This window comes from Scyliorhinus torazame, chromosome 21 (assembly GCF_047496885.1).
Source record: "Scyliorhinus torazame isolate Kashiwa2021f chromosome 21, sScyTor2.1, whole genome shotgun sequence".
NCBI classification, from domain to species: Eukaryota; Metazoa; Chordata; class Chondrichthyes; order Carcharhiniformes; family Scyliorhinidae; genus Scyliorhinus; species Scyliorhinus torazame.
The window spans coordinates 770,041-785,289 of record NC_092727.1 but is presented as its reverse complement, the minus strand read 5'-3'; the positions used below and the strand labels follow the sequence as shown (position 1 = coordinate 785,289).

The 15,249-nt window shown below is 48.2% G+C and overlaps 1 protein-coding gene across 5 annotated transcripts in view; it reads left to right on the top strand.

The window, feature by feature from the left end:
• tlcd5b (TLC domain containing 5b) overlaps nucleotides 1–15,249 on the top strand; it is a 42,111-nt gene that overhangs the window by 8,232 nt on the left and 18,630 nt on the right. For 3 of the 5 annotated variants that reach the window (XM_072486295.1, XM_072486296.1, XM_072486297.1), the window contains exon 2: nucleotides 12,753–12,882. In XM_072486295.1, the coding sequence (XP_072342396.1) occupies nucleotides 12,830–12,882 (53 nt within the window). In that variant the 5' untranslated portion in view covers nucleotides 12,753–12,829. Of the gene's footprint in view, nucleotides 1–12,752; nucleotides 12,883–13,765; nucleotides 13,850–15,249 lie in introns of those variants that run through there. The other 2 variants (XM_072486299.1, XM_072486298.1) reach the window with 2 other exon arrangements.

Here is a 15,249-nt window from a genome sequence, read left to right as displayed (position 1 = left end):
GAATATCTTCAGCCAGAGGGTGGTGAATCTGTGGAACTCTTTGCCGCAGAAGGCTGTGGAGGCCAAATCACTGAGTGTCTTTAAGACAGAGATAGATAGGTTCTGGATTAATCAGGGGATCAGGGATGATAAGGAGAAGGCAGGAGAATGGGGATGAAAAAAATATCAGCCGTGATTGAATGGCGGAGCAGACTCGATGGGTCAAGTGGCCTTATGGGTGCGGGGTTAGGGAGCAAGTTTAAATTTTGTGTTTCGTTTTGATGGGACACGGGCGTCGCTGGCTAGGGCAGCATTTATTGCCCATCCCTGGTTGCCCTTGAGAAGATGGTGGTGAGATGTCTTCTTGAACCACTGCAGTCCCTGAGGTGTCGGTACACCCACTGTGCTGTTAGGGAGGGAGTTCCAGGATATTGTCCCAGCGATAGTGAAGGAATGGCGACATATTTCCAAGTCAGGATAGTGAGTGACTTGGAGGGGAACCTCCCAGATATATGCTGCCCTTGTCCTTCTAGATGATAGTGGTCGTGGGTTTTGAAGGTGCTGCCTACGGAACCTTGTTGTGTTCCTGCAGTGCATCTTGTAGATGGTACACACGGCTGTCACTGTGTGGTGGAGGGGTGCCAATCAAGCGGGCTGCTTTGTCCTGGATGGTGTTGAGCTTCTTGAGTGTTGTTGGGCCTATACTCATCCAAGTGGAGAGTATTCCATCAGACTCCTGACTTGTGCCTTGTAGATGGTGGACAGGCTTTGGGGAGTCAGGAGGTGAGTTACTCACTGCAGGATTCCTCGTCTCTGCCTTGCCCTGTAGCAACAGTACTTGTATGATGTCCAGTTTCTGGTGAATGGTAACCCCCAGGATGTTGATAGTGGGAAATTAGGGGTGGTAATGCCATTGAATGCCAAGCTGCAATGGTTTCATTTACTCTTATTGGAGATGGTTATTGCTTGGCACCTAGAACATAGAACAATACAGCGCAGTACAGGCCCTTCGGCCCACGATGTTGCACCGAAACAAAAGCCATCTAACCTACACTATGCCATTATCATCCATATGTTTATCCAATAAACTTTTAAATGCCCTCAATGTTGGCGAGTTCACCACTGTAGCAGGTAGGGCATTCCACGGCCTCACTACTCTTTGCGTAAAGAACCTACCTCTGACCTCTGTCCTATATCTATTACCCCTCAGTTTAAAGTTATGTCCCCTCGTGCCAGCCATATCCATCCGCGGGAGAAGGCTCTCACTGTCCACCCTATCCAACCCCCTGATCATTTTGTATGCCTCTATTAAGTCTCCTCTTAACCTTCTTCTCTCCAACGAAAACAACCTCAAGTCCATCAGCCTTTCCTCATAAGATTTTCCCTCCATACCAGGCAACATCCTGGTAAATCTCCTCTGCACCCGCTCCAAAGCCTCCACGTCCTTCCTATAATGCGGTGACCAGAACTGTACGCAATACTCCAAATGCGGCCGTACCAGAGTTCTGTACAGCTGCAACATGACCTCCCGACTCCGGAACTCAATCCCTCTACCAATAAAGGCCAACACTCCATAGGCCTTCTTCACAACCCTATCAACCTGGGTGGCAACTTTCAGGGATCTATGTACATGGACACCTAGATCCCTCTGCTCATCCACACTTTCAAGAACTTTACCATTAGCCAAATATTCCGCATTCCTGTTATTCCTTCCAAAGTGAATCACCTCACACTTCTCTACATTAAACTCCATTTGCCACCTCTCGGCCCAGCTCTGCAGCTTATCTATATCCCTCTGTAATCTGCTACATCCTTCCACACTATCGACAACACCACCGACTTTAGTATCGTCTGCAAATTTACTCACCCACCCTTCTGCGCCTTCCTCTAGGTCATTGATAAAAATGACAAACAGCAACGGCCCCAGAACAGATCCTTGTGGTACTCCACTTGTGACTGTACTCCATTCTGAACATTTCCCATCAACCACCACCCTCTGTCTTCTTTCAGCTAGCCAATTTCTGATCCACATCTCTAAATCACCCTCAATCCCCAGCCTCCGTATTTTTTGCAATAGCCTACCGTGGGGAACCTTATCAAACGCTTTGCTGAAATCCATATACACCACATCAACTGCTCTACCCTCGTCTACCTGTTCAGTCACCTTCTCAAAGAACTCAATAAGGTTTGTGAGGCATGACCTACCCTTCACAAAGCCATGCTGACTATCCCTGATCATATTATTCCTATCTAGATGATTATAAATCTTGTCTCTTATAATCCCCTCCAAGACTTTACCCACTACAGACGTGAGGCTCACCGGCCTATAGTTGCCGGGGTTGTCTCTGCTCCCCTTTTTGAACAAAGGGACCACATTTGCTGTCCTCCAGTCCTCTGGCACTATTCCTGTAGCCAATGATGACATAAAAATCAAAGCCAGAGGTCCAGCAATCTCATCCCTGGCCTCCCATAGAATCCTAGGATAAATCCCATCAGGTCCCGGGGACTTATCTATTTTCAGCCTGTCCAGAATTGCCAACACCTCTTCCCTACGTACCTCAATGCCATCTATTCTATTAGCCTGGGGCTCAGCATTCTCCTCCACAACATTATCTTTTTCCTGAGTGAATACTGACGAAAAATATTCATTTAGTATCTCGCCTATCTCTTCAGACACCACACACAATTTCCCATCCCTGTCCTTGACTGGTCCTACTCTTTCCCTAGTCATTCGCTTATTCCTGACATACCTATAGAAAGCTTTTGGGTTTTCCTTGATCCTTCCTGCCAAATACTTCTCATGTCCCCTCCTTGCTCGTCTTAGCTCTCTCTTTAGATCCTTCCTCGCTACCTTGTAACTATCCATCGCCCCAACCGAAACTTCACACTTCATCTTCACATAGGCCTCCTTCTTCCTCTTAACAAGAGATTCCACTTCCTTGGTAAACCACGGTTCCCTCGCTCGACGCCTTCCTCCCTGTCTGACCGGTACATACTTATCAAGAACACGCAGTAGCTGATCCTTGAACAAGCCCCACTTATCCAGTGTGCCCAACACTTGCAGCCTACTTCTCCACCTTATCCCCCCCAAGTCACGTCTAATGGCATCATAATTGCCCTTCCCCCAGCTATAACTCTTGCCCTGCGGTGTATACTTATCCCTTTCCATCATTAACGTAAACGTCACCGAATTGTGGTCACTGTCCCCAAAGTGCTCTCCTACCTCCAAATCCAACACCTGGCCTGGTTCATTACCCAAAACCAAATCCAACGTGGCCTCGCCTCTTGTTGGCCTGTCAACATATTGTTTCAGGAAACCCTCCTGCACACACTGTACAAAAAACGACCCATCTATTGTACTCGAACTATATCTTTTCCAGTCAATATTTGGAAAGTTAAAATCTCCCATAATAACTACCCTGTTACTTTCGCTCATATCCAGAATCATCTTCGCCATCCTTTCCTCTACATCCCTAGAACTATTAGGAGGCCTATAAAAAAACTCCCAACAGGGTGACCTCTCCTTTCCTGTTTCTAACTTCAGCCCATACTACCTCGGCAGAAGAGTCCCCATCTAGCATCCTCTCCGCCACCGTAATACTGCTCTTGACTAGCAGCGCCACACCTCCCCCTCTTTTGCCTCTTTCTCTGAGCTTACTAAAACACCTAAACCCCGGAACCTGCAACATCCATTCCTGTCCCTGCTCTATCCATGTCTCCGAAATGGCCACAACATCGAAGTCCCAGGTACCAACCCACGCTGCCAGTTCCCCTACCTTGTTTCGTATACTCCTGGCATTGAAGTAGACACACTTCAAACCACCTACCTGAACACTGGCCCCCTCCTGCGATGTCAAATCTGTGCTCCTGACCTCTATACTCTCATTCTCCCTTACCCTAAAACTACAATCCAGGTTCCCATGCCCCTGCTGCATTAGTTTAAACCCCCCCAAAGAGCACTAACAAATCTCCCCCCCAGGATATTTGTGCCCCTCAGGTTCAGATGTAGACCATCCTGTCTGTAGAGGTCCCACCTTCCCCAGAAAGAGCCCCAGTTATCCAAAAATCTGAATCCCTCCCGCCTGCACCATCCCTGTAGCCACGTGTTTAAATGCTCTCTCTCCTTATTCCTCATCTCACTATCACGTGGCACGGGCAACAACCCAGAGATAACAACTCTGTTTGTTCTAGTTCTGAGCTTCCATCCTAGCTCCCTGAAAGCCTGCCTGACATCCTTGTCCCCTTTCCTACCTATGTCGTTGGTGCCAATGTGGACCACGACTTGGGGCTGCTCCCCCTCCCCCTAAGGACCCGGAAAACACGATCCGAGACATCACGTACCCTTGCACCTGGGAGGCAACATACCAAACGTGAGTCTCTCACGCTCCCACAAAATCTCCTATCTGTGCCCCTGACTATAGAGTCCCCAATTACTAATGCTCTGCTCCTCTCCCCCCTTCCCTTCTGAGCAACAGGGACAGACTCCGTGCCAGAGGCCCGTACCCCATGGCTTACCCCTGGTAAGTCGTCCCCCCCACAAGTATCCAAAGCGGTATACTTGTTTCTCAGGGGTACGACCGCAGGGGATCCCTGCACTGACTGTTTTTTCCCAGTCCCTCTTACAGTTACCCACCTATCTCCAATCTTTGGTGTAACTAATTCCCTGAAGCTGCTATCTATGACCCCTTCTGCCTCCCGAATGATCCGAAGTTCTTCCAACTCCAGCTCCAGTTCCCTAACTCGGTCTTGGAGGAGCTGGAGATGGCAGCACTTCCTGCAGGTAAAATCAGCAGGGACACTAACTGCATCCCTCACCTCAAACATCCTGCAGGAGGAACATTGCACTCCCTTCCCTGCCATTCCTCTGACTTTCTACCAAGATCTGGCTGAAAAATAATAATAATATAATAAAATATGGTACTTACCTCAGACCAATGGGTTTTATTATTAGGTTAGAGGAGGAGGGCGGGTGGGAGACACTACACGTGTAGTGTCTCGGGTTTCCTCTCCACCAGAATTTATTGGGGAGGGTCTTCCCAGACGTCCGCGGGTCGACTTCCTGTTCCCGCCTAAAAAACTAATTTAAAATAAAAAAAAAAGAAAGAAAAATTCTCAGCTCCTGCTGAAATTGACTAACCAGCCAGCTGTTCTCACGCCGCCGAAATCGACTGGCCTGCCCCTGCAAAGACAAGTGCTTTTAAAGGTTGACTTACCTCCCAGCAACCTCCTTCCGCAATGCTCCCGCTGAAACTGACTCACCACTCACCAGCTGTTCTCCCGCCGCCGAAATCGACTGGCCTGCCCCTGCAAAGACAAGTGCTTTTAAAGGTTGACTTACCTCCCAGCAACCTCCTTCCGCAATGCTCCCGCTGAAACTGACTCACCACTCACCAGCTGTTCACACGCCGCCGAAATCGACTGGCCTGCCCCTGCAAAGACAAGTGCTTTTAAAGGTTGACTTACCTCCCAGCAACCTCCTTCCGCAATGCTCCCGCTGAAACTGACTCACCACTCACCAGCTGTTCTCCCGCCGAAATCGACTGGCCTGCCCCTGCAAAGACAAGTGCTTTTAAAGGTTGACTTACCTCCCAGCAACCTCCTTCCGCAATGCTCCCGCTGAAACTGACTCACCACTCACCAGCTGTTCTCCCGCCGAAATCGACTGGCCTGCCCCTGCAAAGACAAGTGCTTTTAAAGGTTAACTTACCTCCCAGCAACCTCCTTCCGCAATGCTCCTGCTGAAACTGACTCACCACTCACCAGCTGTTCTCCCGCCGAAATCGACTGGCCTGCCCCTGCAAAGACAAGTGCTTTTAAAAGTTGACTTACCTCCCAGCAACCTCCTTCCGCAATGCTCCCGCTGAAACTGACTCACCACTCACCAGCTGTTCTCCCGCCGCCGAAATCGACTGGCCTGCCCCTGCAAAGACAAGTGCTTTTAAAGGTTGACTTACCTCCCAGCAACCTCCTTCCGCAATGCTCCCGCTGAAACTGACTCACCACTCACCAGCTGTTCTCACGCCGCCGAAATCGACTGGCCTGCCCCTACAAAGACCTGTGTAGCATGAATGTAACTTGCCACTTGTCAGCCCAAGCCTGGATATTGTCCAGGTCTTGCTGCATTTGGACAGGGACTGCTTCATTACCTGAGGAGTCACGAATGGTGAGGAACATTGTGCAGTCATCAGCGAACATCCCAACATCTGATCTTATGTTGGAAGAAAGGTCATTGATGAAGCAGCTGAAGATGGTTGGGCCGAGGAAACTACTCTGAGGGTTAAGGTCAGGTGTGGAGTTAGGGTCGGGTGCAGGGTTAGGGTCGGGTGCAGGGTTAGGGTCAGGTGTGTAGTTAGGGTCGACAGCAGGTGTTAGGTTTGAGTGAGGAGTTAAGGTCAGGGGCGGGGTTAGTGTTGGGGGTGGGGTTAGGGGCGGGGTTAGGGTTAAGGGGAGGCTGTGGCACGGTGATATTGTCACTGGACTAGTAATCCAGAATCCCGGTGTAATGATCTGGGGACCCGGGTTCGAATTCCATCATGGCAGGTGGTGGAATTTAAACTCCATAAAATATCTGGAACTATAAGTCTAATGATGACCATGAAACCATTGCCGATTGTCGTAAAACCCATCTGGGTCACTAATGTCCTTAGGGAAAGAAATCTGCCGCCCTTACCCGGTCTGGCCTACATCTGACTCCAGACCCACAGCAATGTGGTTGACTCTGAAATGACCTAGCAAGCCACTTAGTTGTATTCAACCGCTACGAAAACACAAAACGGATGAAACCAGACGGACCACCCGGCATCGAACCAGGCACCGGAAATGACATCGGAAAACCCAGCCCTGCCGACCCTGCAAACTCCTCCATACTAACAACGAGGGGTTTTGCCAAGGTTGGGAGAGCTGTCTCACAGACTAGTCAATAACAGCCTGACATAGCCATACTCACAGAATCAATAATGTCCCAGACACCAGTATCACCATCCCTGGGTACGTCCTGTCTCACTGGCAGGACAGACCCAGCAGAGGTGGCGGCACAGTGGGATACAGTCAGGAGGGAGTCGCCCTGGGAGTCCTCAACATCGACTCTGGACCCAGTGAAGTCTCATGGCTTCAGGTTAAACATGGCAAGGAAGCTGAATACCATGTACCGGTCACCATCAGCTGATTAATCAGCACTGCTCCCACTTGGAGGAATCACTGAGGGTAGCAAGGGCACAGAATATGCTCGGGGTGGGGACTTCCATGTCCATCACCAAGAGTGGCTCGGTTGTACCCCACAGACCGAGCTGGCCGGGTCCTAAAGGACACAGCTGCTAGACTGGGACTGTAGCAGGTGGTGAGGGAACCAACAAGAGGGAAAAAACATACTTGACCTCATCCTCACCAACCTGCCTGCTGCAGATACATCTGTCCATGACAGTGTCGGTAAAAGTGACCACGGCCCAGTCCTTGTGGAGACAAAGCCCCGTCTTCACATTGAGGATAGCCTCCATAGTGTGTGGCACTACCACCGTGCTAAATGGGATAGACTTCGAACAGATCGCGCAAATCAAGACTGGGCACGCATGAGGTGCTGTGGGCCATCAGCAGCAGCAGAATTGTATTCAACCGCAATCTGTAACCTCATGGCCCGGCATATCCCCCACTCCCCCATTACCACCCAGCCAGGGAATCAACCATGGTTCAATGAAGAGTGCAGGAGATTATGCCAGGAGCAACATCAGGCATCCCGAAAGATGCGGTGTCAACCTGGTGAAGCTAGAACACAGGACTACTTGTGAGCCAAACAACATAAGCAGCAAGTAATAGACAGAGCCAAGCGATTCCACAAGAAACGCATCAGATCTAAGCTCTGCAGTCCTGCCACATCCAGCTGTGAATGGTGGTGGACAATTAAACAACTTACTGGAGGAGAAGGCTCCACAAATATCCCCATCCTCAATGATGAATGAGCCTAGCACATCTGTGCAAAAGACAAGGCTGAAGCATTCGCAACAATCTTCAGCCAGAAGTACAAAGTGGATGATCCATCTCGGTCTCCTCTGGAGATCCCCAGCAGATGTCAGATTTAAGCCAATATGATTCATTCCACATGATATCAAAAAATGGCTGAAGGCACTGGATAATGCAAAGGCTATGGGCCCTGACAATATCCCGGCAATAGTACTGAAAACTTGTGCTCCAGAACTTGCCATGCCCCTAGCCAAGCTGTTCCAGTACAGCTACAACACTGGCATCTACCCAGCAATGTGGAAAATTGCCCAGGTGTGTCCTGTACACAAGAAGCAGGACAAATCCAACCCAGCCAATTACCGCCCTATCAATCTACTCTCCATCAACAAAGTGATGAAGTCATCAACAGTGCTATCAAGTGGCACTTAGCAATAACCTGCTCACAGATGCTCAGTTTGGGTTCTGCCAGGGTCACTCAGCTCCTGACCTCATTACAACCTTGGTTCAAACATGGACAAAGAGCTGAATGCCAGAGGTGAGGTGAGAGTTGCTGCCCTTGACATCGAGGCAACATTTGACCGAGTCTGGCATTAAGGAGACCTCGCTACACTGGAGCCAATGGGAATCAGGGGGAAAACTCTCCAGCAGAGGCAATAGAAGAGGATTCTGGAAGAAGTCACCTCAACTACTGTGGCTAGTCGAAAAACTGGTGTCAAGGAGCAGTTAAGCCCGAAACACTACATTAGTGTTTCCCTCCCTCCCTCCTCCAACCAAACAAAAAGGCACTTTGGGGAGGACAAGTAAGGTAAGATTCTTATTCTGACATCTTTCTTAAGTGTACAAAGGCAGAGATGGCAGTTAGGGCAGTGATATGCTCCTCCTGCCAGATGTGGGAGATCAGGGAGCTTTCTTGTGTCCCTGACGACTGTGTCAGCGAGAAGTGTGACCAGCTGCCTCTCCTCAGAGTTTGGTTTGGAGCAGCAGCTGGACTCATTGCAGAGCACACGGGGTAGAGAGTGTGATAGACACTGCTGCCCTCTGTCTTCTATGGCCAAGCCAGTTCTGGATCCATCCAGTTAGTTCACCCCTGACCTTGTGTGATTTAATATTTTGCGCCAGCCTGCTATGAGGGACCTTATCAAATGCTTTACTAAAGTCCATGTAGACAACATTCACAGCCTTTCCCTCGTAAATCATTTTTGTCACCTCTTCAAACAACTCAATTAAATTAGTGAGACATGACCTCCCTCGTTCAAAACCATGCTGTCTGTCACTTATAAGACCATTCCTTTCCAAATGTGCATAGATCCTATCTCTGAGAAACTTTTCCAACAATTCCACTATCCCTAACGTCAAGCTCACTGACCTATAATTACCCGGGTTATCATTGCAACCTTCTTAAATTATGGCTTTTGGAAAAGATACTGAGAAAGAGTTTGTATGCACATTTGCAGGAAAATGGACTAGTTAGGGACAGACAGCATGGTTTTGTACGGGGAAGGTCATGTCTCACCAACTTGATTGAGTTTTTTGAAGAGGTGACAAAGAAAATTGATGAAGGAAGGGCTGTGGATATAGAATCTACAGTGCAGAAGGAGGCCATTGAGTCTGCACCGACCCTTAGGAAAGAGCCCACTTAAGCCCACCCCTCCACCCTATCCCCATAACCCCATCTAACCTTTTTGACACTAAGGGCAAGTTATCAATGCCCAATCCACCTAACCTGCACATCTTTGGACTGTGGGAGGAAACCGGAGCACCCGGAAGAAACCCACGCAGACACGGGGAGAACGTGCAAACTCCGCACAGACAGTGACCCAAGCCGGGAATTGAACCTGGAACCCTGGAGCTGTGAAGCAACTGTGCTACCCACTGTGCCACCATGCTACACTGTGATGTAGTTTTATATGGACTTTAGTAAGGTGTTTGACAAGGTCCCACATGGAAGACTGGTATAAAAACTAAAATTACATGAGATTCGGGGTGGGCTGGCTAGATGAATACAGAACTGGCTCGGTCATAGAAGACAGAGAGTAGCAGTGTGATCTGTAGCTAGTGATGTTCCACAGGGATCCGTGCTGGGACCTCTCTTGTTTGGAGTATATATAAATGATCTGGAGGAAAATGTGGGCGGTCTGATTGGTAAGTTTGCGGATGACACGAAGATTGGCAGAGTTGCTGATAGTGCCGAGGATTGTTCGAGAATACAACAGGATGTAGATGGATTGGGACTTGGGCACAGAAATGGCACACAGAGTTTAATCCAGATAAATGCGAGGTGATGCATTTTGGAGGATTACATCTAGGTATGAATTATACTGTAAAAGGCAGAACCCTTCGGAACATTAACATACAGAGGGATCTGGGCGTACAGTTACCTAAAAGTGACAACACAGGTGGCCAAGGTGATAAAGAAGGCATATGGCATACTTGCCTTCATCAACCGGGGCATTGAGTACAGGAGTTGGGAAATCATGTTGCAGCTGTATAAAACTTTGGTTAGGTCGCATTTGGAGTATTGCGTGCAGTTCTGGTCACCACATTATCAGAAGGATGTGGAAGCTTTGGAGAGAGTGCAAAGAAGGTTCACCAAGATGTTTCCTGATCGTGAGGGTGTTGGTTATGAGAGGTTGAATAAATTAGGATTGTTTTCACTAGAAAGACGGAGGCTGAGGGGAGACCTGATAGAGGTCTACAAAATTATGAGAGACATAGACAGGGTGGATAGTCAGAGGCTTTTTCCAAGGGTGGAAGTGTCACTTACAAGGGGGCACAGGTTCAAGGTGAGAGGGGGAAAGTTTAAGGGAGATGTGCGGGGTAAGTTTTTCAGGCAGAGAGTGGTGGGTGCTGGAACACGCTGCCAGAGGATGTGGTGGAAGCAGGCACATTAGCAACATTTAAGAGGCATCTGGATGTATACATGAATCTGGAGGAAATAGAGGGATACGGACCGAGTAAGGGCATCATGATTGGCACTGGCTTGACTGGCCAAGGTCCTCTTCCTGTGCTGTACTTTTCTTTGTTCTTTTCTTTGTTGGAGTCAGACCCGGCACGAAGGAAGATGGTTGTGGTGGTTGGAGGTCAGTCCTCCAGGACATCACTGCAGGAGTTCCTCAGGGTAGTGTCCTAGGCCCAACCATCTTCAACTGCTTCATCAATGATTGCCCTTCCATCATAGGGTCAGAAGTGGGGATGTTTGTGGATGACTGCACAAAATGTTCAGCACCATTCGCGACTCCTCAGATAATGAAGCAGTCCCTGTCCAAATTCAGCAAGACCTGGACAATATCCAGACTTGGGCTGACAAGTGGCAAGTTACATTCGTGCTACACAAGTGCCAGGCAATGACCCTCCACGAGAGAGGATGTAACTCTTGACATTCAATGGCATTACCATCACTGAATCCCCCACAGTGAACATTCTGGGGGTTACCATTGATCAGAAACCAGACTAGCCACATTAATACTGTGGCTACCAGCGCAGGTCAAAGGCTAGGAATCCTGCGGAGAGTAACTCACCTCCTGACCCCCAAAGCCTGTCCACCATCTACAAGGCACAAGTCAGGAGTGTGATGGAATACTCTCCACTTGCCTGGATGAGCGCGGCTCCCAACAACGCTCAAGAAGCTCGACACCATCCAGGACAAAGCAGCCGCTTGATTGTTCCCCCTTCCACAAACATTCAAACCCTCCACCACCGACGCTCAGTGGCAGCCGTGTGTACCATCCACAAGGTGCACAGCAGAGAGGGTGGGCAGATGGAGTCAGGGTAAATAAGACCATAAGACATAGGAGCGGAAGTAAGGCCATTCGGCCCATCGAGTCCACTCCACCATTCAATCATGGCTGATTTCAACTCCATTTACCCGCTCTCTCTCCATAGCCCTTAATTCCTCGAGAAATCAAGAATTTATCAACTTCTGTCTTAAAGACACTCAACGTCCCGGCCTCCACCGCCCTCTGTGGCAATGAATTCCACAGACCCACCACTCTCTGGCTGAAGAAATTTCTCCTCATCTCTGTTCTAAAGTGACTCCCTTTTATTCTAAGGCTGTGCCCCCGGGTCCTAGTCTCCCCTGCTAATGGAAACAACTTCCCTACGTCCACCCTATCTAAGCCATTCATTATCTTGTAAGTTTCTATTAGATCTCCCCTCAACCTCCTAAACTCTAATGAATATAATCCCAGGATCCTCAGACGTTCATCGTATGTTAGGCCTACCATTTCTGGATCATCCGTGTGGATCTCCGCTGGACCCGCTCCAGTGCCAGTATGTCCTTCCTGAGGTGTGGGGGCCCAAAATTGCTCACAGTATTCTAAATGGGGCCTAACTAATGCTTTATAGCCGATTAGACAGTAAATTGGCTAATAGAAAGCAGAGAAGGGGGGGGGGGGGGTGGTTAAAGGGTTGTTATTTAATTTGGAGTAAGATTAAAAAATTGGTGTTCCAGAATGATTGGTACTGTGACCAGTCTTATGCATAAGAATTTACAGTAAGAATATAGATTTAGGAATAAATAACTCAATATCAAAATTTTCAGGTGAAACTAAATGAGGAGTTGTGTCTGATACTGAGGAGGAGGGCAGCATGATGCAAGATGGCATTCGAAAAATCCCATTGCAGCTTTGCAAATGTTCAATTGCTGATGAGAACATTGACCCAGTAAAGTGGGAGCTAAAACAAAGAGCTTTTAATCTCAGACAGTGATCACTAAATGACTGCATGCAACAGATAAAGAGGATTAACCCAATAGTCTTATTCACACCAAACTGAGACTGGCCATTGAGTTTAATGTCACCGTTTCTGTTTTTGGCTCTCAGGATGTAGGTACTAAAGTTTGGAGAGAATCCATTGTGTGCTGGCAATGTATTAACAATCATGCTGGGACTCTGGAGTAATGGCCTGTCTAATTGATGCGAAGAGAAACAACAACGGATCCAAGACTCTGGCGTGAGTTTCTATAGACTTGCTGACAGCTGTGAGGGATAAAGTCAAAGATAGAGATGATAGCGAGGCAGTTATATGGGGAGATTTTAATTTTTGTATTGATGGTAATAATTTCTAAAGTGTATCCAGCACAGTTTACTCAATGGCCGGGATTCTCCAGCCCCTGCGATTCAGTTTTCCCACCGGATTTCCCGACAGTATGGGGGGGGGGCTTCAGTGGGAAATCCCGTTGACAAACGACGGAAAGACAGAATCCCGTAGCCAGCGAACGGAGCGCCGCCGAGATGCACACGGCCATTGATTTAGAACTGACCGGCGAACAGGCTAGACAAGATTTAGTAACAGTAATCTTAGGAGTGTGACAGTTTAAGGGTGAAATCGGGAAGCGATTTTCCACAAATGATAATGAACAACTGGGGCTCTTGCCAACAAAGGCCATCGACGCTGGGGGACAATTCGAGCTTTCAAGACTCAAATCAAAAGATTTTAGATAGAGAAGGATATCGGGGAGCTAAATGGAGTTCAGAAGTAGATCAACCATAATCTCATTGAATAGTGAAACAGGCTTGAGGCCCTGATGACATCCCCTTGTTTGTAATGATCCATTGTTACTCAGTCATATCCTGGAATTCCCTTCGCAACACCACTGTGGGTGTACCTATATCACAGGGATGGCAGTGGTTCAAAACTACTGCTCACCAGCACCTTACCAATGGGTAATTAGTGATAAATTGGCGAAGTGAGTGACACCCACATCCTGTGACTGAATATAAAATAAATAGAATAACAGATACTGGAGAGTGAGTTACAGGCTGCATTCTAATTTTGGTTTCTGAGTGACAATTGGTGGTGATTGTGTCTATAACGACCTGGGCTTTACATTCAGCACAGGGGGGGACCACCACCTGGAGACACGGGATTGAGCAAGAACGTTACTGGATTATCACTGGAGTCAGTTTCCCTAAACTGAGTAAGAATGAATTTTGAACCCTAATCTGTGAGGTTTTGTAGCAGTTTTCTGTAGTGGAAATGACATCAGGGTATTTATGAAATTTGGATGATTTATCATCCCATCTTTTGCACTTGACCCGGCGAGACAGCAGCTCTTATATCTTTCTGTCTGGTACGTCTTACCTGATCCCTAGTGGCCACCGTAGCATCAGGTCATTGCTCCACTGTAACTAGCCATGGAAAACTGAGTGAAGGAGTGTGCGCCCTGTGGAGCCTGCTCATCCATTCAATACCATCATGGCTGACCTCGGAGCTCAATTCCCCATTTCCCTGTATTCCCCGAGAATGTACTCAGCGATGGAACACAAACAACACCTTCTGGGGTAGAGAATTCCCAATATTCACAGCTCTTTGCGTGAAGCAATGTTTCTTCATCTCAGTCCTAAATGATTGTCTCTGTACGCTGAGACTCTGCCCCCGGATTTTAAATTCCCCGACCAGCAGAAACAATCTCTCAGCGTCCACCCTGTCAAACCCATTCCCAATTTTGGAGGTTTCAATTATTCTTAGTCTTCTATAAAGCCAATTTATTCAGCCTCTCGTCACAGGACAGCAACCCCCCCCCCCCCCCCCCCCCCCCATCCCCAGGGACCAACCTAGTGAACCTCGGCTGTGCCACCTCCAATACACGTATATTGTTACCGTACCCGGATCTACTCCAATTTATATCAGAACGAGACCCCAACAACTTTCCAGTTTGTAAACTGAGGAAAGGATACTTTGCTCGAGGAGTGATTCCACTGACAACCAGGGATCTTTTATATTAAAACAAGCTTTATAGCACTGCTGTCTCATGGCGCCGAGGACCTGGGTTCGATTATTATTAACACAGGATTAACGCCATTAACATCCAAAAAAAAATAGCTTTTGAGTTAACAGTTAAACAGTTCTTACAAAGAAAGGTCTTTGAGCTTCCTTTACATAGAATTTCATAGAATTTACAGTGCAGAAGGAGGCCATTCGGCCCATCGAGTCTGCACCGGCTCCTGGAAAGAGAATCCTACCCAAGGTCCACACCTCCACCCTATCCCCATAACCCAGTAACCCCACCCAACACTAAGGGCAATTTTGGACACTAAGGGCAATTTAGCATGGCCAATCCACCTAACCTGCACATCTTTGGACTGTGGGAGGAAACCAGAGCACCCGGAGGAAACCCATGCACACACGGGGAGGATGTGCAGACTCCGCACAGACAATGACCCAAGCCGGAATCGAACCTGGGACCCTGGAGCTGTGAAGCAATTGTGCTATCCACAATGCTACCGTGCTGCCCCAAACCTTTACCATCGACTTCCAAAATTAAAATTGAGCAGAATCCACAAATGCAGATCAAATACCACTTATTAATAAAGGGCG